At 34.8% G+C, this 16841-nt stretch overlaps 1 protein-coding gene across 2 annotated transcripts in view; it reads left to right on the top strand.

Moving 5' to 3' along the window:
* LOC105321714 (cholecystokinin receptor type A) overlaps window positions 1-14271 on the top strand; it is a 34287-nt gene extending 20016 nt beyond the window's left edge. Inside the window, exons 3-4 of one of the 2 annotated variants that reach the window (XM_011420129.4) lie at window positions 5716-5777; window positions 12804-14271. In XM_011420129.4, the coding sequence (XP_011418431.1) occupies window positions 12826-13947 (1122 nt within the window). In that variant the 5' untranslated portion in view covers window positions 5716-5777; window positions 12804-12825 and the 3' untranslated portion in view covers window positions 13948-14271. The remainder of the gene's footprint in view (window positions 1-5715; window positions 5778-12803) is intronic. The other variant, XM_011420130.4, reaches the window with a different exon arrangement.
* Window positions 14272-16841: the final 2570 nt, after the last annotated feature.

The following is a 16841-nucleotide window of genomic DNA, read 5'->3' as shown; positions in this document are numbered from 1 at the left end:
AAGAAAGATCGTTATTTAGTTTAAAGACAATGATGTTTCAAAACTTTTCTGGCTGTTGGAAATATCGATACCTTGAAAATTGCACAATCAACGTTTGCTCTTACCAGATATATCTTTGATGATTTTTTAAAACAGTCTTTGTTATAAAAACATATGACTTTTACTCAGTTTTAATCATACTGATATAATGCGCTAAAACATACAAGTTAATAATTTGTCAACCATATTTGATCATTTTTTATCCTTTCTATATTCTTGAAAAAAATACGATTTCCTTTAATATAAAAGCATGGTGCTCGAGTGTTAAAATCCTAAGATTGTTCCGAGACTACAACTGATTATATTCCAACTTCTTGTTTACCTCCTTCTCTTGACTTGTAAACGGTTTTCATTGTTTTATACAAGATCGTTGGGGGGGGGGGGGGGGGGGTGCCGACCGGTAATATGTTTTTATTTTTAAAGTATTTTTCTAGACAAAATAAATGATCATGTAAGTATGTACATTGTTTATGATAACATTTCCCGGTTTGAGACAATGTTGCGTGTAGTATTAACCTTGGTACATTTGTGTGTGTGTGTGTGTGTGTGTGTGTCTGTGTCTGTGTCCGCGTTGTGTGGTTGTATTTCAGAGAGAACTGAAACTGACATGCCTGAAACATAGCACTCAGAAACAGTATTGATTCCATGGAAACTAATTCCGCTGCATTTAACACCATTTTCCCCTGATTAGTTTTGCTTAATTTGACGACATATGTTTTATTGTTAATAACGATATCCATGAATTTTACATATTGATATCAGGAGTTTCCGACAAGAAAATCTTGTTCGATGCCGTAATGGGTTTCCTTGCCAATACGGTTTAGCTCAGCACTAACTGGGGTCTCAAAATAAAATGAAAACACCAATCCATTGATCTGAGGACAAACAACTACCAGAAAAAAATAAACCCTGCTTTATTAGCTTTTACATTCTGTATATAAATGTCGGCATTTAAGAAGAGCCATCCAATTACCGGCTATAAATGGTCCGGTCGTGGCTGTGAATTGTGCTTTATGACATCGAAACCACCCTCATTCACAGTAATAAACCCCGCTACACATGATGAAGGTAGAGGGGAGATGCAATAACTCAATCTCCACAGCATCTACAGTCACTATACGCGACTGTGGGAATTAGCTTTTTCTTTATTAGACCAAATTGGTCATATCCTTTGCTATTTTTCCTGCCCCCTTGACTTTGTGTATGCCTTTCCGTGCCATCATATAAATATATAAATGATGGCCATGAACGACCTCGGAAGTCAATTTTTGAGTTTACCATTCTGTTGGTCCGAGTTCTATCGATCCGATGGCCGATTAGATTTCCCTTCTTTAAGTAAAACTTGGCGATGGATTAAACACAAATAATGAGCAGTCCATAGGAAACAGGATGAAAAGTAATTGATAAAGCTCACATCATTGATATCATTGCGACGGCTCGGGGGTCATTATTCTGATCCTCGACGGTAGATCTTTTTTGTTCGTATTAAATACAACAGTGATATTGATAAATTGTTTGCAAACAATTGACCCCGCTGAATATCTTTAGAACTCTTATTATTTCTAGGACCAAAACAGGATTACTGTACATTTGTTCTGATGTTAGCAGTGAACTGCATATCCATAAAACATAACTCCAATAAAGCCGCATTACAGAATTGATAGGGATCCCAAGGTTTGTTTTTCCTGCTACAGTACTTTAATTACACCCCCTTGCGATCGTTCTCCATAAAAGTTTTTTGCGTAATCAGCCTTCTATCAAACTTGTAAGAGTTGAATCTTCCTGACATTTTAAAATGGTTCTTTTTTTCTGATACGTTAAACTCTCAATCCTTAAACATTTTCTTTTTATTTGCTTTTTCTGAAAACAAGATTGATTTACATCCCATATTGCATGCAAGTAAAATCAAAACTAAATGTTCCATGCATGTTTCTTCTTCAATCGATTAAGTGGGTAACATTTATTTAGTTGTCAGTTTCGGTTAAATGTCACGCATGCTCAGTGTGTCTGTAAGACGGTGCCTATCGTTGTTTGATCCCTCTGTATCAGTTGTCGGGGTTGACAGTGGATAGATGTCAGTTTGTACTTCCGGTATGTGTTTACACACCGACTTTCCAGGCGCAGAGACGTTAATTCTGGATGGATAATGATGATTGGATGATAAACAATCACGTGATCTGTCAACTCCGATGGAGCGTTTTCGGACATTATTTCTGATAGTTAAAGCGACCTCTATCGGAGAAAGTGTCCGTTAATGTTCTTTGGAAGTGGTCACGCAATGATAGGGCGCCCAGTATTAATTTTGGCTTTTTTATGTAGTTAAATTTCTGTAAAACCTTAGTTCAGTTGAAATATAAAATGTCGTATTAACGGCATGAGACATATTCCTCGTTCGTCTATAACTCCTCAAAATTCCAATGTTTGTTAATCTTTAAGCTGACGGAAAAGGGTAAAGCATTAGCTCCACACTCATATACGCTTGAAACAAACCAATATTAAAATTACATCAGAAATACATATGGGAAGCCTCCGCAGGTCGCTGCTAGAGTTTACAGTTGTCACGGGTGATATTTGAATTGCTATTAAGATACCAATTCCACGTTTGAATTTCCAGCGTTAAATCTGTAAAACCTGACCTTTATAAAGAATGCGGAAATAATAAAGATTAACGCTAACGTAAATTAGCGGGAATTTCATACATCAAACTGCATGTTCCCAGTAACGACCCTATTGCTCTTAATATACCGGGACTCGCGTCACTATACGAGTCGGTTTTCTTCGCTCTCTCCGGCGAGATGTCGTGGGACATGTGCCGTAATCGTGGCCATTCCTTCCGTATCAATTTTTAAACTTGAATCAATCTCCTGCTGATATAAAGATGAAACCCTACGACAATAAAGTTGTTTGTCTTGTGATGAGGTGTGGTTCAAAGGCTGTTGAGGTTAGGTCTTTTTTGCGCACCTTGGCGCCACGACAGCAATTTGTTTTGTCATGCGGAAGGAAACTTAGAGCTTCTTGAGCGTTTGTTTACTGAAATCGCATTCAGGTTTTTATATCACCATCAAGTCTTTCTTTAGAACATGCAAAAGAAAACAAAATGCATATCATCTTATCACGAAGAGATGATTTTTTCCGTTGTTAAGATAAGCAAAATTTAAAATGTTTCAGCTGTTCATGTTTTCTCCGATACTTAAAATTTGCTTTGATATTAAACAGAAATAGGATCTTAAATAAATCGTTTAACCTCACATCTGTTGAAAGATTTGCGCTGCTCCATGTGGAAAAGTATTAATATCCACGACCATGTTAAATGCAATGTAACACTGTAATTGTTTATTGACCCAAAAGTCTATACAGCATCTCTAACATCATGAGCAGTCGGCATAAATTGACAGTAACTGACGTTGGAGCGAAGGGACGAGACAATTACCGAAGACGTCCGGAGTTTCGGAGATCTGACCGGTCACCCGGGGGTATAATTGCGGTCCCCGCACCATATACTTCCACGGTCGCCTGACAGACATACTATTCAGTTATACTGTTTATTGCTTTCAAAGATTCCTCTCTGACTACTTGGTTTCTGATCTATCTCTTTACTTGCCGATGAAAATTTGATTAATGCTCTGAAAACCTTTAAGTTGTAATGATAATAGCTTTTTGTTAGAAAAATGATATGGAAATACTTTTCCTTGTCTTTGCAGAAATTTTACGTTTTATTACGCAAGTGGCTTTTAATAGAGATATCAGTTATACATTTTGTAAAATATCCAGCGAACTGGGTACACAATCATAGTACTGAAAGTACTGAAAGTAATTATGAGAGTTGATTTTGTTTATTGCACAACCATTAACTAATGCTTAAAGCTGCTTGGTCCGTTTTTATATCAAAATTTGGGTACGCTTTTAAACGATGGTTATGCTAAGTATGTGTATAATAATAGACTTTGCAGTAATTTTCCCGGTCAAATAAGCCAAATTTCAATGAAAAAAATTATGTACAAAATTTTTTAACAAATCAAGCGACAAAAAAGGGAATCGCATTATTATAATGTTCAGGTAACTTTAAAAAACGTGTATATTTTGTTCGCTAATATTTCTGAAATTTGCTTTTTTTTTTTACAACCGATGCATAACATGCGGGTTACATAAACCCAATCATTCGGGGGACGAAACCAAATGGTTCCCTTTTCTAAACATTCCTGTGATGCATTTTTGATTTGTTTTTTCGTTTGCCCAAAAAGAAATTATTTTTTTTACTTTAAATATTTCTAACTTTGAAAGGAGACCGATTCTACTGGTGTAAAAAGGAGAAAGTCCATAACTTTTTTAAATAATTGGTCTGTATAGAAAATTATTTGATACTGTAAAAACCAAAAAATCGGACCAAGTAGCTTTAAATTTGTTAGGAAATCATTTTAAAAATAGTTCTTTTGTATTCCTTTACGCAATTTTAGTATTCGTACGGGTATATGCTGTTCTTTTAGTAAAATTATACATCTTTATTAAATCATTTAGCGTGTGTCTCGGCCTTATCCAACAGGCACGTAGCATCAGGGGGGGCCAGGGGGGGCCTGTCCAAATCAACTCTCTTGCTACTTTCCTTACTCGGGAATTCATTGCCAGTCACTAGCCAATATTGTTTTAACATTAATCTTCTGAAATTCCATTCAAGCCTTTCTCTACTAATATGGCTAACATCTTTGTGTCTTTGGTCTTGCTGTGGGTAATTTTTGAAAGGTTTGTCAGAACAGTTTTTTTATAAGCACTTTTTACAAGGATGTAGATGTTTCAATTTAATTTAATTCAGATTACATTGTTTTATATATGTTACTTATTATCAAGAAATAGCATTGATAGTCTTACTTGTTTAAAGAATTATTCTACGCTGTGGATATTACAAATAAACACGTAAACATCCTCGGCGACTGATTGAAACAATCCCCCCAAACTCGTGGTACAATTGATATTAAAGCAAAACTAAAATTGTCGAATAAAGAGAATTAAATGAATCCCGGGTAGTGAAGAAGATAGAATTTCAAGACGTGATTGCTTATTTGTATGAAAAACGCTTTGTTTGTACTACAAGTACCACAATTAGCTTCAAAAGTAGTAAATACTGCAGGATAGTTTGTTCTTTGCTCTTAACGAGACAAGGAATGATCATGGTTCGATCGATCCCCATTTCCCTTTGCAGTAAGGTGCAGGCATGATATCTCGAGTATCTTACAGAGCAATGCCTAGTTTCTCAGTATATTAAAGAACTAGGCTCCGTTAATGCGATGCTGGTTAGAGGGCTATCGCTGAAAGTGTCGACGGCAAAAAACCAATCGCTCATGAAATGAGTTACTCAATCTAAGCGGTAACGGAAAAGGCGAGAACACGAACGGAGAATTTCCGAGCCCGACAAGGTTCATGGATATCTGTCAAGGAAGAAAGCTTTCAACAAATCGTTTAGCAAAAATAATTATTTCAATCAGTGTAGAGATAATTCTGACACTTAGCTAATCCTAACTAAAGGATGAAATCAATATTTCAATCTGCCGAGGCTTTCAGTGAAAGGACCTGCCATTTAAGACTTTAGAGGATACTAAAACTCCATTTCCCTGTCACTATCCGATTTATTTGTATTAAATCTTCAATACATTCCTAAAGTTACAACCATTGCTCTATTTACAGACCAGTAATCCGGACTTCTTGGAGAGCTCCACTAGCTGACTGACGACACAGGCTTAAGCCAGGTATTGCATACCTTTCTTTTGATTCTTACGTCTGGCGACAGTTAATGTGGATTCAGAGAGGATCAGAGGCTACTGAATTAACCGAGATTCATACTTAATTGTACAAAAACTCATCACATTCCTAAAAAACAAAAAACAAAAAAATGTAACCTAAGAACAATTGCTAAGGATTTGAAATTTATTTGTTTACTGTAAAAGCTAAAAAGAGTCCAACTTAATTTGTTACAAAGTAGTAAATGAATAAGAACTCGTGACTTTACATGTAAAGCAGCAGAGAAAGCGCAAAAAAAACAATTGTTTTAAATTATTGGTGTGTTCTGGCGCGTCGACTCTTCAACACACTCTCGCATACCTTTCAGGTTAAACTTTTCCGCTAAGCATTGTTAAAAGATCATCTTATAATTAGCAAAAACTCTTGCCGTTAATCAGACGAACTATCTTCGTTTAAAAACGATACCTTAATGTCTGCAGAAATGAAACCGGAATTCAGAAATCATGCATTGGGATGTAACAGAATATAAGAATTGTCCATCAATATTTCGTAGTAATTTGATGACTTCTTTATTAAAAAAAAACTAATTATACAATTTTTCATTTGACACTAATTTACTAAAATCCATAAAAATGTCATTGTAAGAAACTATTTTCAAGAATTTGTACATAAACCGCACAACATAAGCACACTGTTCTTGCAAGCCATAAATAATGAAAATCAAATTAGAAAGGATGGTAACGAAGTAGTAGTTAGTAAATAAACTACAGCAAAAATGTGATATTGTGTGTAGGAAGCCGCACTAGCAATTGGAGATAGACTCGTTAATATGTATAACTAATAAGAAGCGCAGTCGTATTCTCTTTACCGCTCATTTTGGTCCTATTTGAATGGTCTTAGGTGTTGGTATTAGCAGCTGTTTAAAATCCTGATTGAAAACGGTGTATGTCTTAAGAAATCGGCACTTATTCTCTTTGCATAGCTCCTTTAGAGTGGAGGAGAGACAAAAAAGTTCATCAATTTTATCTTAATTTTAAATCAAATAGAAGAAAGGAGAGAGGTTTGTAAGAAGTAAGCGACCATTAGAAATATGAGATATTGAATCCGCATAGAGCGATGGTAACATGAAATGCTTTCTGGTATTATTAGAAGCAACACAAGATCTATAGCCTCACTAAATACTAGCTAATACTTATATTTTATAAAATCCGATATAAGATATTAGATCATCAAAGAAGGCAGGGTTAATAATTTTTATACATAAATTGTTTCCAGTCGTTTATGACGCAAAAAATAAAATATGTAGCTCTCAGTTAACGCAATATAAGTCGTATCTTTCAGAATATTATTCAACTTTGCTTCAATGATGTTCTTTCATTATTTTTGCATGCAGATTATATAGTTGAATAACTACTATACAAATCAATCTTTTTTATCAAAAGAAACGGAACATAAAGCAAACCAATTGCTGTCCTCAAAACACTCTAAACCATAACCTTTCTGACATTGGGGTATAATAATAAAACAGTTTAATGACAAAATACGACACGACAATTGGAGCTAATTTTGATATTAAAACATTTTTTGAATTCGATGTAATATACATGTGGCACATTGTTATGTGTATAATGAAGTTCTCGAATCTCATATAAATAAAGATTTCCCGCCTTCTCCAACCCTAGACCAAAAAAAAAAGTAAATAGATATGCATGTGAATTAGACTTGCTAGCCTAATCATTATACTGTATACCAGTATTTGATAATATTAATTCCAAACCTTATTGTTTTGTAGAGAGAGAGAGAGAGAGAGAGAGAGAGAGAGAGAGAGAGAGAGAGAGAGAGAGAGAGAGAGAGAGAGATTTTAAAGATAGAAATAATGAATGAAATCAACGAGGCCACGAAAAATTGCCCGCATTTATGAATTATTCAAAGCCCTTGATTTGATTAAAGTATTTTTATGTCAGCAACTTGATTTTGTTAACAGGGAGAGAACAATAGAAATCTGTGTCGATGGATTCAGACGAGATTGTACTGGCACTATTGTTTTATGGTTTGTAATGAGAATATTACCGGGGGAAATGACTGATTGGGTTGTTTTTACGCTGACTATCAATCCGTTTTATCTAATTCATTTTGAGAAATGCTGCGTGATTTGTATTTATATTGGTATATGTTTTCAACTAACGAAGGACCGGAGCAATTGCATTTGCTAAAACTGTATGCATCTAAAATATACTATTTTAAATCAAATGAAGTCGAATTACGCGAAAATAAATTGCAGCTGGATAGATACGTAATGTTATCAAACATGAATATTTATTAACTCATACAGATGAGAGAGAGAGAGAGAGAGAGAGAGAGAGAGAGAGAGAGAGAGAGAGAGAGATATTTTGCTTTAACGTGTTTGCACGAATGGAACTTAAAGTCATAGCAGAAACAAATGTTTGAGCTCCAGAAAAGAAAATTCTAATTTGAAAAGAATAATCTTAAACACCAGATTACTTCAATCCAAAATATGTTATTCTTTGGCCAACATCCGTTAATCCCTTCGAATGAAATCCCATTTTTTGTTAGTTTCCGGTCTGAAATGGGATCCAAATTTTAAGGAATCTCTTCATAAGCTGCAATCACCTCCGGGGACTTGGCTGTTGATGCCGAAAGTTCCGTGAGAAAATTGAAATTCCCACAGGAATACATGAAAATTTTGAAATCAAACAAAAACGCTACTTATTCTATATAAATCATTCTGTAATTTCTTTTATTCTTTAGAAACAGTGTGTTGAAGGGTTTTTTGAATATGAATTTTCGATTGAAATGCCACTTTGTGGAAGAAATGGAAGTTGCAATAAAAGTGGTGTATTTTGAAACAGCTTTAGAGCAAGTCTGATTTAGATGAATTGTGTTGGAAATTCCTGTTCATCTTACTTCGTTTACTACTTTGCTTGACGGGTTGATCTATTTACCGGAAACCCGATACTGGCGCCCCCACCCCGCGCAGACGTGGCACGGGTGCCACGCGGGTTTTGCTGCTTGTTTTTTCTCTCTGCATTATCTGTTTTTGGAGTAAACTTTTTCCATTTATCATATCTGTTAAAGCCCGCTAGCTGCTGACATCAACATATGTTCGCTACCGGTGGCATTGCATTGCATCTTGTCTGGAGAATGTGAATTCCTCAGGTGTTACGGATCAGAAAAACGGTTTCCGAAAAGTACATGTTTTATAATACACGGCTCCGATATTTTGAGTTTAAAATCAATACGAAAATAAAACTGATCGAACAAAAAATTAATTTTTAATTAATTCTTTGAATGCCGTTTTAATTGATATTTGATTTACGTTTCCAGAGGATTGACAAAAAATATAAAGCCAATAATTGGTAATCATTCGTAATATTGGATTGTTAAAAAAATAAACATTGATTGGACCAAGCAAAATGCGCGTGTGGATGCAGAACCCATCGCCAGCAATCGATTAACTTTGCTTCTATAACAAAAGACCTAAAGTTGATTAACAACAAGTGAAGAAATTATCCTATTTATTCACCAGCGAAGAATTGGATTGTTTCTAATTGTTACGAAATGCGGTCAAAAATTCTATTTTATTGAGCCCAGAGTTAATCAAAATTTAGCATATCTATCAAACATCAAGAAAATGACGTTTTTCTAAAGTTAATCAGTGTTAAAAGCGTCCAGAATTCTAGTACCGTTAAATGATAATGCATAATGAAAAGAATAAGATGAATATGTTGTAAATTTGACTTGTATCTTCGTTAAGATAACGTCGCTCTCAATATATGGCTGAACCTTAATCTCCAAAATGTTGTCTTTGATAACAATCAAAGGAGATGATTTCCCGGCGCCAACACAAAGATTAGCAATAAGAGAAAAAAGAATTATATTTCTGTGAAATTTGTCACTACTCCAGAAAGGTATTCGGAATATTCTCAGCCTGCGTCAAGAAAAAAATTCCTATTACTTATAGTTGGCAATTGAATCAGGATTGTTTGTGAGAAACAATTAAAAAAAAACAGGTATAGAATCATTTACTGGGGAGAAAATTACTTTAAACATTCTGAAATCACCTAGATTTGAAATTTTAGAATTCATTCAACTTGGTGGCCTATGATACATGTTGTTATTGCAAAGTCAGATTAAATTTACAATTTGTAATTGATAAGGATTAAATCGTAATTATACGTGTAAGCCAATGATAATTGAAAATGGTAATATAACATGGTCGAATAAGACGGGAGAGGGTTTATTGGTTTGAGTATAGCATTTAAAGAGTGATAACAATGAGAGAACTGCATTGATCTCTGAAACTTAAAAACATGCAATGTTACGAATGTTGGCTCCATCAGGATTTTTGCGACCAAATATTACCCTTCTGAAATCCCACGTGACCTTCACTGGTTGTCGCCCCCTGGTGCCATTAAAAAGGAACGACAAATTATCATGGATTCTGATCAACTTTAATCATAGGTACATGAACATGTGGATCGGTCAATACATATCAGCTTTTTGATGAGTCTCGTTATTAAGATACCAGTAGATTCAGACCGCAACAGCTGCTTATGGACATATCATAAATTGAAGCTGAAGAAGTAATAGCACGTTTTGTGCACACGGCATATTGATTATTGACATTCGAATAAGATAATTGCAAATTAGTATTTTGGAAACAGCAAAAACATATATATATATATTTGGATAAAATATTTTGTTCAATTGTCCTTTTTTAGAACCAAATCTCTTTTAAATTATGCAAACATTGCAAAATCGTTTTTGTAGTATAAGTTAACATGATGTGGTATTTAAAGAAGAGATTTTTGAAAGTATATGTACCAAATTAGTTTGCAATTTGTCTCGAATCTCGTATCGAAATGAGCAATTGAAGTACTTCACATGTATGTACTAATGTGCCATCAGGACAATCCGTCTACTTAAACAAAGAAAGTGTTCTAAGTTATGAAACTTGTTGCCCAATCCCAATTGTATTTTTGTACAATAAAAATTTGTTGAAATCAAAATAAATAAATAAATAAAAGTGTTGAAAATACTGTACCTAATGACTGCTGTCAATTTTATGCGTTGATCGAAACAAATTTCGACGCCTTTTTTGTAAATAATTTCTTTATCTTTATATTGGAAAAATACTTTCTTAGATGAAAAATTTACATATACAAGTGATATTACCATGTGTTAATTATTACAATGTGTTCATTATTACAATGTGTTAATTATCAATTTAAAAGGAATACTCGATGTTAAATTCATAAATATTAATATTTTGATAATTTAATCTGATGCATGTAGCTTATTTATAAAGTTTTCCTGCTATTTTTTTTTCTTTGATATTTCGTTCAAAACAAAATAAATAAAAGTAAGAGCTTTATATCAGAAACCATACATGTACAAATGAAATTGCAATGTGCGTAAAGGCCTACAAGTGGTAATACAATGTTCACAGACGCCCTTTGAATACTAATGAAACACATTCGAGTTGACTGTTCATAGTAACTTTCACATAATTTGAGTTTTAGTATTTTCATGTGGTTATATTGTAAGTTTTGTATTTACTGCCACAAAGTAACACTTGTAAATTCAAAATTTACAACAAGACAGTCCAATTAACAACACAACAATTTGCGATCAACGTTGTAATCAGTTTTCAAATGTAAATGACATTTTCATATACGATTTTCTATTTTATCAAGTTCAATCAGTATTCTTTTAAAGTTTTGCCCATAAAACATCATTTCCTTCCCTGTGTGAATTTCATTAGTACGACTGGGCGCAAAATTGCTGGAAGCAAACTCATTACAGATATTCTGGACATCACTCTGATTGACTGTAGCTGGCTGTTGAGTAACAATACTTGGACCGACTGCATGCGCGGATAAAAAAAAAAGGGGGGGGGGTCCGGGGACCCTGAAAACTTAAAAGTTCTTCAATTTTCATGGTAAAATTACCGGAATTGTGCCGGAAAACTTATTTATCCCTCGAACCCTCATGTAAAAAATTTCTGGAACTGTACATGAACTGGACGGGCGGCGGTTAACTAGATTGATCCCTTGTCGCTACCGTGAACTACAGAGTAACCGCTGAACTAAGGGACGGTGCAGTGTGTAATCGTTACCCCAGTCCTTGGTTAATCAACTCGGACCGGAAAAACCATGTCCGACATTTGCAGGCTTTCTCCGACAAAAATGCGATATTGCTAATTTCTGTGTAAAAATTCGAATAATGCGATAAGATTAATTTTACGTCTTCGGAAATGGAAAATAAAAAAGGAAGCCGTAGGCAACATAGAGCACTGGGAAAATTCTCGTGTGAATCAAAGAACTGTGTTCGATTAGGAATTTAATTTTTCATTATCTTTTGCAAAATTTAATGACTTGCGTTGGTTGCCTTAACCAGAATTTAATACATACCAATTTTATCTTTTGTAACAATATATGTTTCATTCGTTTTGACGTAAATTCAAAAAGAAATAGATCTATAACATAACACACAACAAACAGCATATAAATGAAGACTTTAACCTGTTTTGAAAGATTAAATATTTCAGTAAGAAACACAAAGAATTGCAAAATCGTGATATTTCTCTCTTTGATGTAAACTTGATGAACGTGTTATGTAGAGGGAAATATCGGTTACATAAAATCCAAATTAAGTAGGCCCCACTGTAAAATACTGACTGTAATCCTTAAAGATGATCAGAGACGGGCGCCGCTACAGACACTGACTAATGAAATGAAGGCTTAAACATGGGTAAAAATCCTTCAATAATATCCAATAAAACGCTAAATTCTTTGTTCAGGAGTCGGTCGTCCCCAAACGCTTTGCCATTTCTATGTTTCCTTTTCACTTTAATATCTTTGTCTGCAGCAGGTCCTGTGATCTACTTCGAAGCGAAATTATAACTCTGGATATATAAGCCTCTTTCCCCTGATCATGCATGATAATTATAACGTCTGCTCTGGGTTCATTAATAGTGAAATATAGCTTGATTGTAATCATTGTCTTTCCAGGTTTACATTTTGACCGAGAAAGATGGAGGATGAGGCGATGCAGATTCAGGTGTATATCGCCATTGGCTTCATGTCCTTATTTTCACTGGTGGGGACGATAGGCAACGCTCTGGTTCTCTATGTGTTCGCCCGGTACAAGAACAAACTAACATCCACCATTTTCATCCTGACACTGGCTGGCGTGGACTTTGTCACGTGTTGTGTGACGATACCTTTCACTATTGTCACCGAGGCCGTAAAGTTTCAACTGAAATACGACATTGTTTGCCAGATTTATTTATTTCTCATTACGACAACAGTCCCCTTTTCGGCGTTTGTGATGGTAGCAATAGCTGTTGACAGATATCTCTGTATCGTATACCCTTTTAAACATGCAATGACAATTCGCCGCGCTGAAATAATCGTTGGAAGCCTTTGTGTGTTTGCAGTAGTCCTTGGGATTACAATTTGCTCCCATTACCGAATCACTCCTATCCCTAATAATGATCCGATGTTGAATGTTACCGTATTACTAAACGCCTCTTTGAGTGAAAATACTACACACGATGAGGTCTGTTTGCCGCAGGAGACCGAGTTTTTCTTTATATTCCAGAAAATATATTCATCATTTTTCGGAATCTGTGCTTTGATCGTCATAATTCTGTATGGGTTGATTTACAGATCGGTGTTAGCACGTCGAAGAAAAAAGATGGAAAAGTTTATGTCCAACGGTTGTTGTGGGATCTGGAACTCTCAGAGTTTTGGGGAACAAACAGAAATAACCATGTTGAATAATTCCGACATGAAAAGTTCTCAAGACGATCACAAGGTTGAAGAAACGTGTGACAAAGCAGTACAGAAAAACGGCAACGCGCAGGTCAGTGACAAAGACGTCATTTTAAAACCAGGGGGAGTGTCAAAAGCTAAACTGGAAAAAATGCGGATCGCAAACATTAAGACGGCGTTTATGCTGTCCATCGTGGCTCTAGTGTTTATCATAGCTTTCTTGCCGTCTTGGCTGGTTGCATTGAATGTCCTTTCGTCAAACATCATTGTGTTTTACATGTACTTTATCTATAATGTTGTTAATCCGGTCATATACGCCTTTTTGAACGAGACTTTTCGGGAACAGTTAGCGCAAAGGATTTGCTGTCGTAGATCATAATGCGACATTTGGTTGTTTGTTATCCGAAATCTTGACCACATTTTTGACAATTATTTGTTTATGTTGCATGCAAGATTTGCAATGGTTTTCTAGGAATACTCGTGTAGAATTTTGTTTAGTTGGCTGAAAAAAAACTATGCATTGCAATTTGTTGTTTTATTTTATTTCAGTATCGTTTCTATTTATATTCGTTCGTACACTTGTAATATTATGTATATTCATTATGATGGTATAAATATTATGTACATGTACAAGTTCACAAACATTTAATGCTGTTTATTTGAAATCATCAGTTTATCCGAAATAAAGAAAACTTCAAACATTTCATTGTATCGAGATCTGTTGTTAGTTTTCTGAATACATGTACTTCCATGTTATGACGTCACAACATTTTGTAGCCAATCACAGTTACCCTGCTTTAATTTGTAAAATGAATAACAGCTAATCGTTAGTCTTTTTCCTCGGATATTGAAATACAAAAGATTGTCCTGGGTAATTCAGTGCAATTCAAATTTAAAAAAAACAAACGAAAACAACGTAAAGCATACAATTTCCACCCCACCACCCAAGAAACGAGTTGCCACCGGTCTTGAAAAGCACTTTAGGCAAGTCAAAGCTGCAGTTCTGTAGCTTCCGGTCTGAAAAAAATTCAGATGGACGACCTTGGAGCTACAGTTCCTTACGTGTTAAAAAGTTGCCATTTACGGCGCACAAAAACTTGCGCTATATAGTTTTGGACTGATGAACCTTATTCCACGCAGATTCTGTAAAAACAATTAGAACTCTTAAATTTTTTAAGAACATTTAATTACAGTAATACAGGTGTCCTCGCATAACTTGCTTCGTACTTTTTGCGTGGACCCTGAGGTCCAAGCAGAAAATATATAAGCGAGGTTAAACCGGATGCTATGGGAAAAATTCAGCCTGCGCATGAGCTAGCCTGGTTCCTGTGCGTAATGGGTAGCTCAGGGAACCAGGCTAGCACACGTTTATCTGAATCGGGATCGGAATTCCGTGCATAAGTTCAAAGGCGCTGTAATTGTACAGTTGTCGGTAAACAATACAGAAACAAAGTATTCCTTTCAAAGAAATGATTGGCATGTGATATGAACTATCAGTATTATGAAATAAGTTAATGTTATGCCGAAACTACAACATGCATCAAATAGCATAATTTGCAATGTTTTGTTGTTTTCCGAATACACATGTAACTTTACTTTTATAGTAGGCGAGGCTAGAGAACGATTAAATTTTTTTAAGCATTAAAGTATGATTGAATAATTATGTCACTGTATAAAAGTTTTAATCTCAAGAAAAATGCATCAAAATATGAAATTTTTAATTTACACAAAGCTGTCACTGCATAGTTAACAAAGTAGTGCGAATCGTAATGTGTGCGCAAATAGTAGAATTCACCGAATGCCTGATACTATACATGCAAACTTCATTCATAGATAGATCATAATTATTTCAGAAGTATGAATCCTTTAAATTCTGAGATAAAAAGTCAGGGCTATACATACATGTACATGTATACGTAATACAACGTACAAATTTAGTGGTTAAAAGCAGAGGGCTAGAGTCGGTGGAATCTCTGATAATCTTAAGGCTTTCACGTTTTCGTTGGAAACACATGCAAATGGTCCACGTATTGTAGTCCTTTTTTTAAAGGACAGCAACTTGTCTCTTTTATACGCTAACCGACCCCGGGAGATGAAGTATGTTGAATTCACATGCAGATCAAGATTCGCCATTTTAACATGTAATAAACTTCACTACTTTACTATGGTACGGGACTGGTGATTAACAGAGGCAAGTAAGGTGACGATATCTGTCATAAAATGTCCGAGGATAAAGAATAAAATTTTTGTACAAATAAGGTTCTAAAATATGATTAAAATATGATTTATCAGCCCAAAACTTCTGTGGAAGTTGAATGCACGTGATAATTCAAAATAAATGCATATTTTTAAGACTATTAAAGTTATTGATAATGGACAAATGAAGAAACATACAAGGAAAAAATCCGACATTTTGTAAACCCCCCCCCCTTTTTTTTGGTAAGTAAACTTGAATTTGAATGCGTTATTTTTCAAAATTTTAGCAGAGACGTGTTTGTTTTATAGACAGGGTAGCAATTCTCGCCTCCAGCGGAAACGGTCGAAAAAGACAAGGAAAGGGTGAGGAAAGAGAGAGCTTTATACAAACAATTGTACACTTCCAACACAGCGAAAGTACAGGGCTTCGAAGGGGCAGGATCATACAGAGCATGAAAAGATATGAATTAAAGCCTTTCGTCTTTCTACTGTTAATAAATGTAATGCTCGATTTCTTTGAAGTTAAATAATAAATAATAAAAAGATTTTAAATCATGAATCAAAAGACTAAAATTGCCAATTAAGTCAAATCTGCATTGTATAACAATTTGCTCTGAATTTAACAGTTTTAATGAAGTCATTCTATTAGCGTTATGCGATAAGTCAGCTAGATCATGCATGTAACTTCTTAGGAACCCAAAAGCTGCCTTTCGTGATTTAGTCCATTGTAAAATGGTGCTTTCTCATAATATGCAGTGGTTAATATAGGGTAAGTATACAGTTGCAACTACACAATAATAAACAATCTTATAATGAACAGTCACATATGATAGCTGTGGCGTTCGATTGACTTCTATAGAAGTATGGTTACCTCAATGCTCAAGCATCTTCATTTTCTGTAACTTGTTTATAATATATTGCTACTGAATTAATGCATTTTTAATCGTACTTGCTATTCCCTAAAATAAAGTTCCTGACTATAAGAAATAAAAAATTAATTTACCTTTTTAAGCAATTCCTTCACATCATACTAGTATATATCTCAAATAAATGTATCACCGTTTTCAAGCGAATGTC

This window comes from Magallana gigas, chromosome 3 (genome assembly GCF_963853765.1).
Source record: "Magallana gigas chromosome 3, xbMagGiga1.1, whole genome shotgun sequence".
NCBI classification, from domain to species: Eukaryota; Metazoa; Mollusca; class Bivalvia; order Ostreida; family Ostreidae; genus Magallana; species Magallana gigas.
Note: the sequence above shows the minus strand (reverse complement) of the source record. Positions and strands in the feature narration are given on the sequence as shown.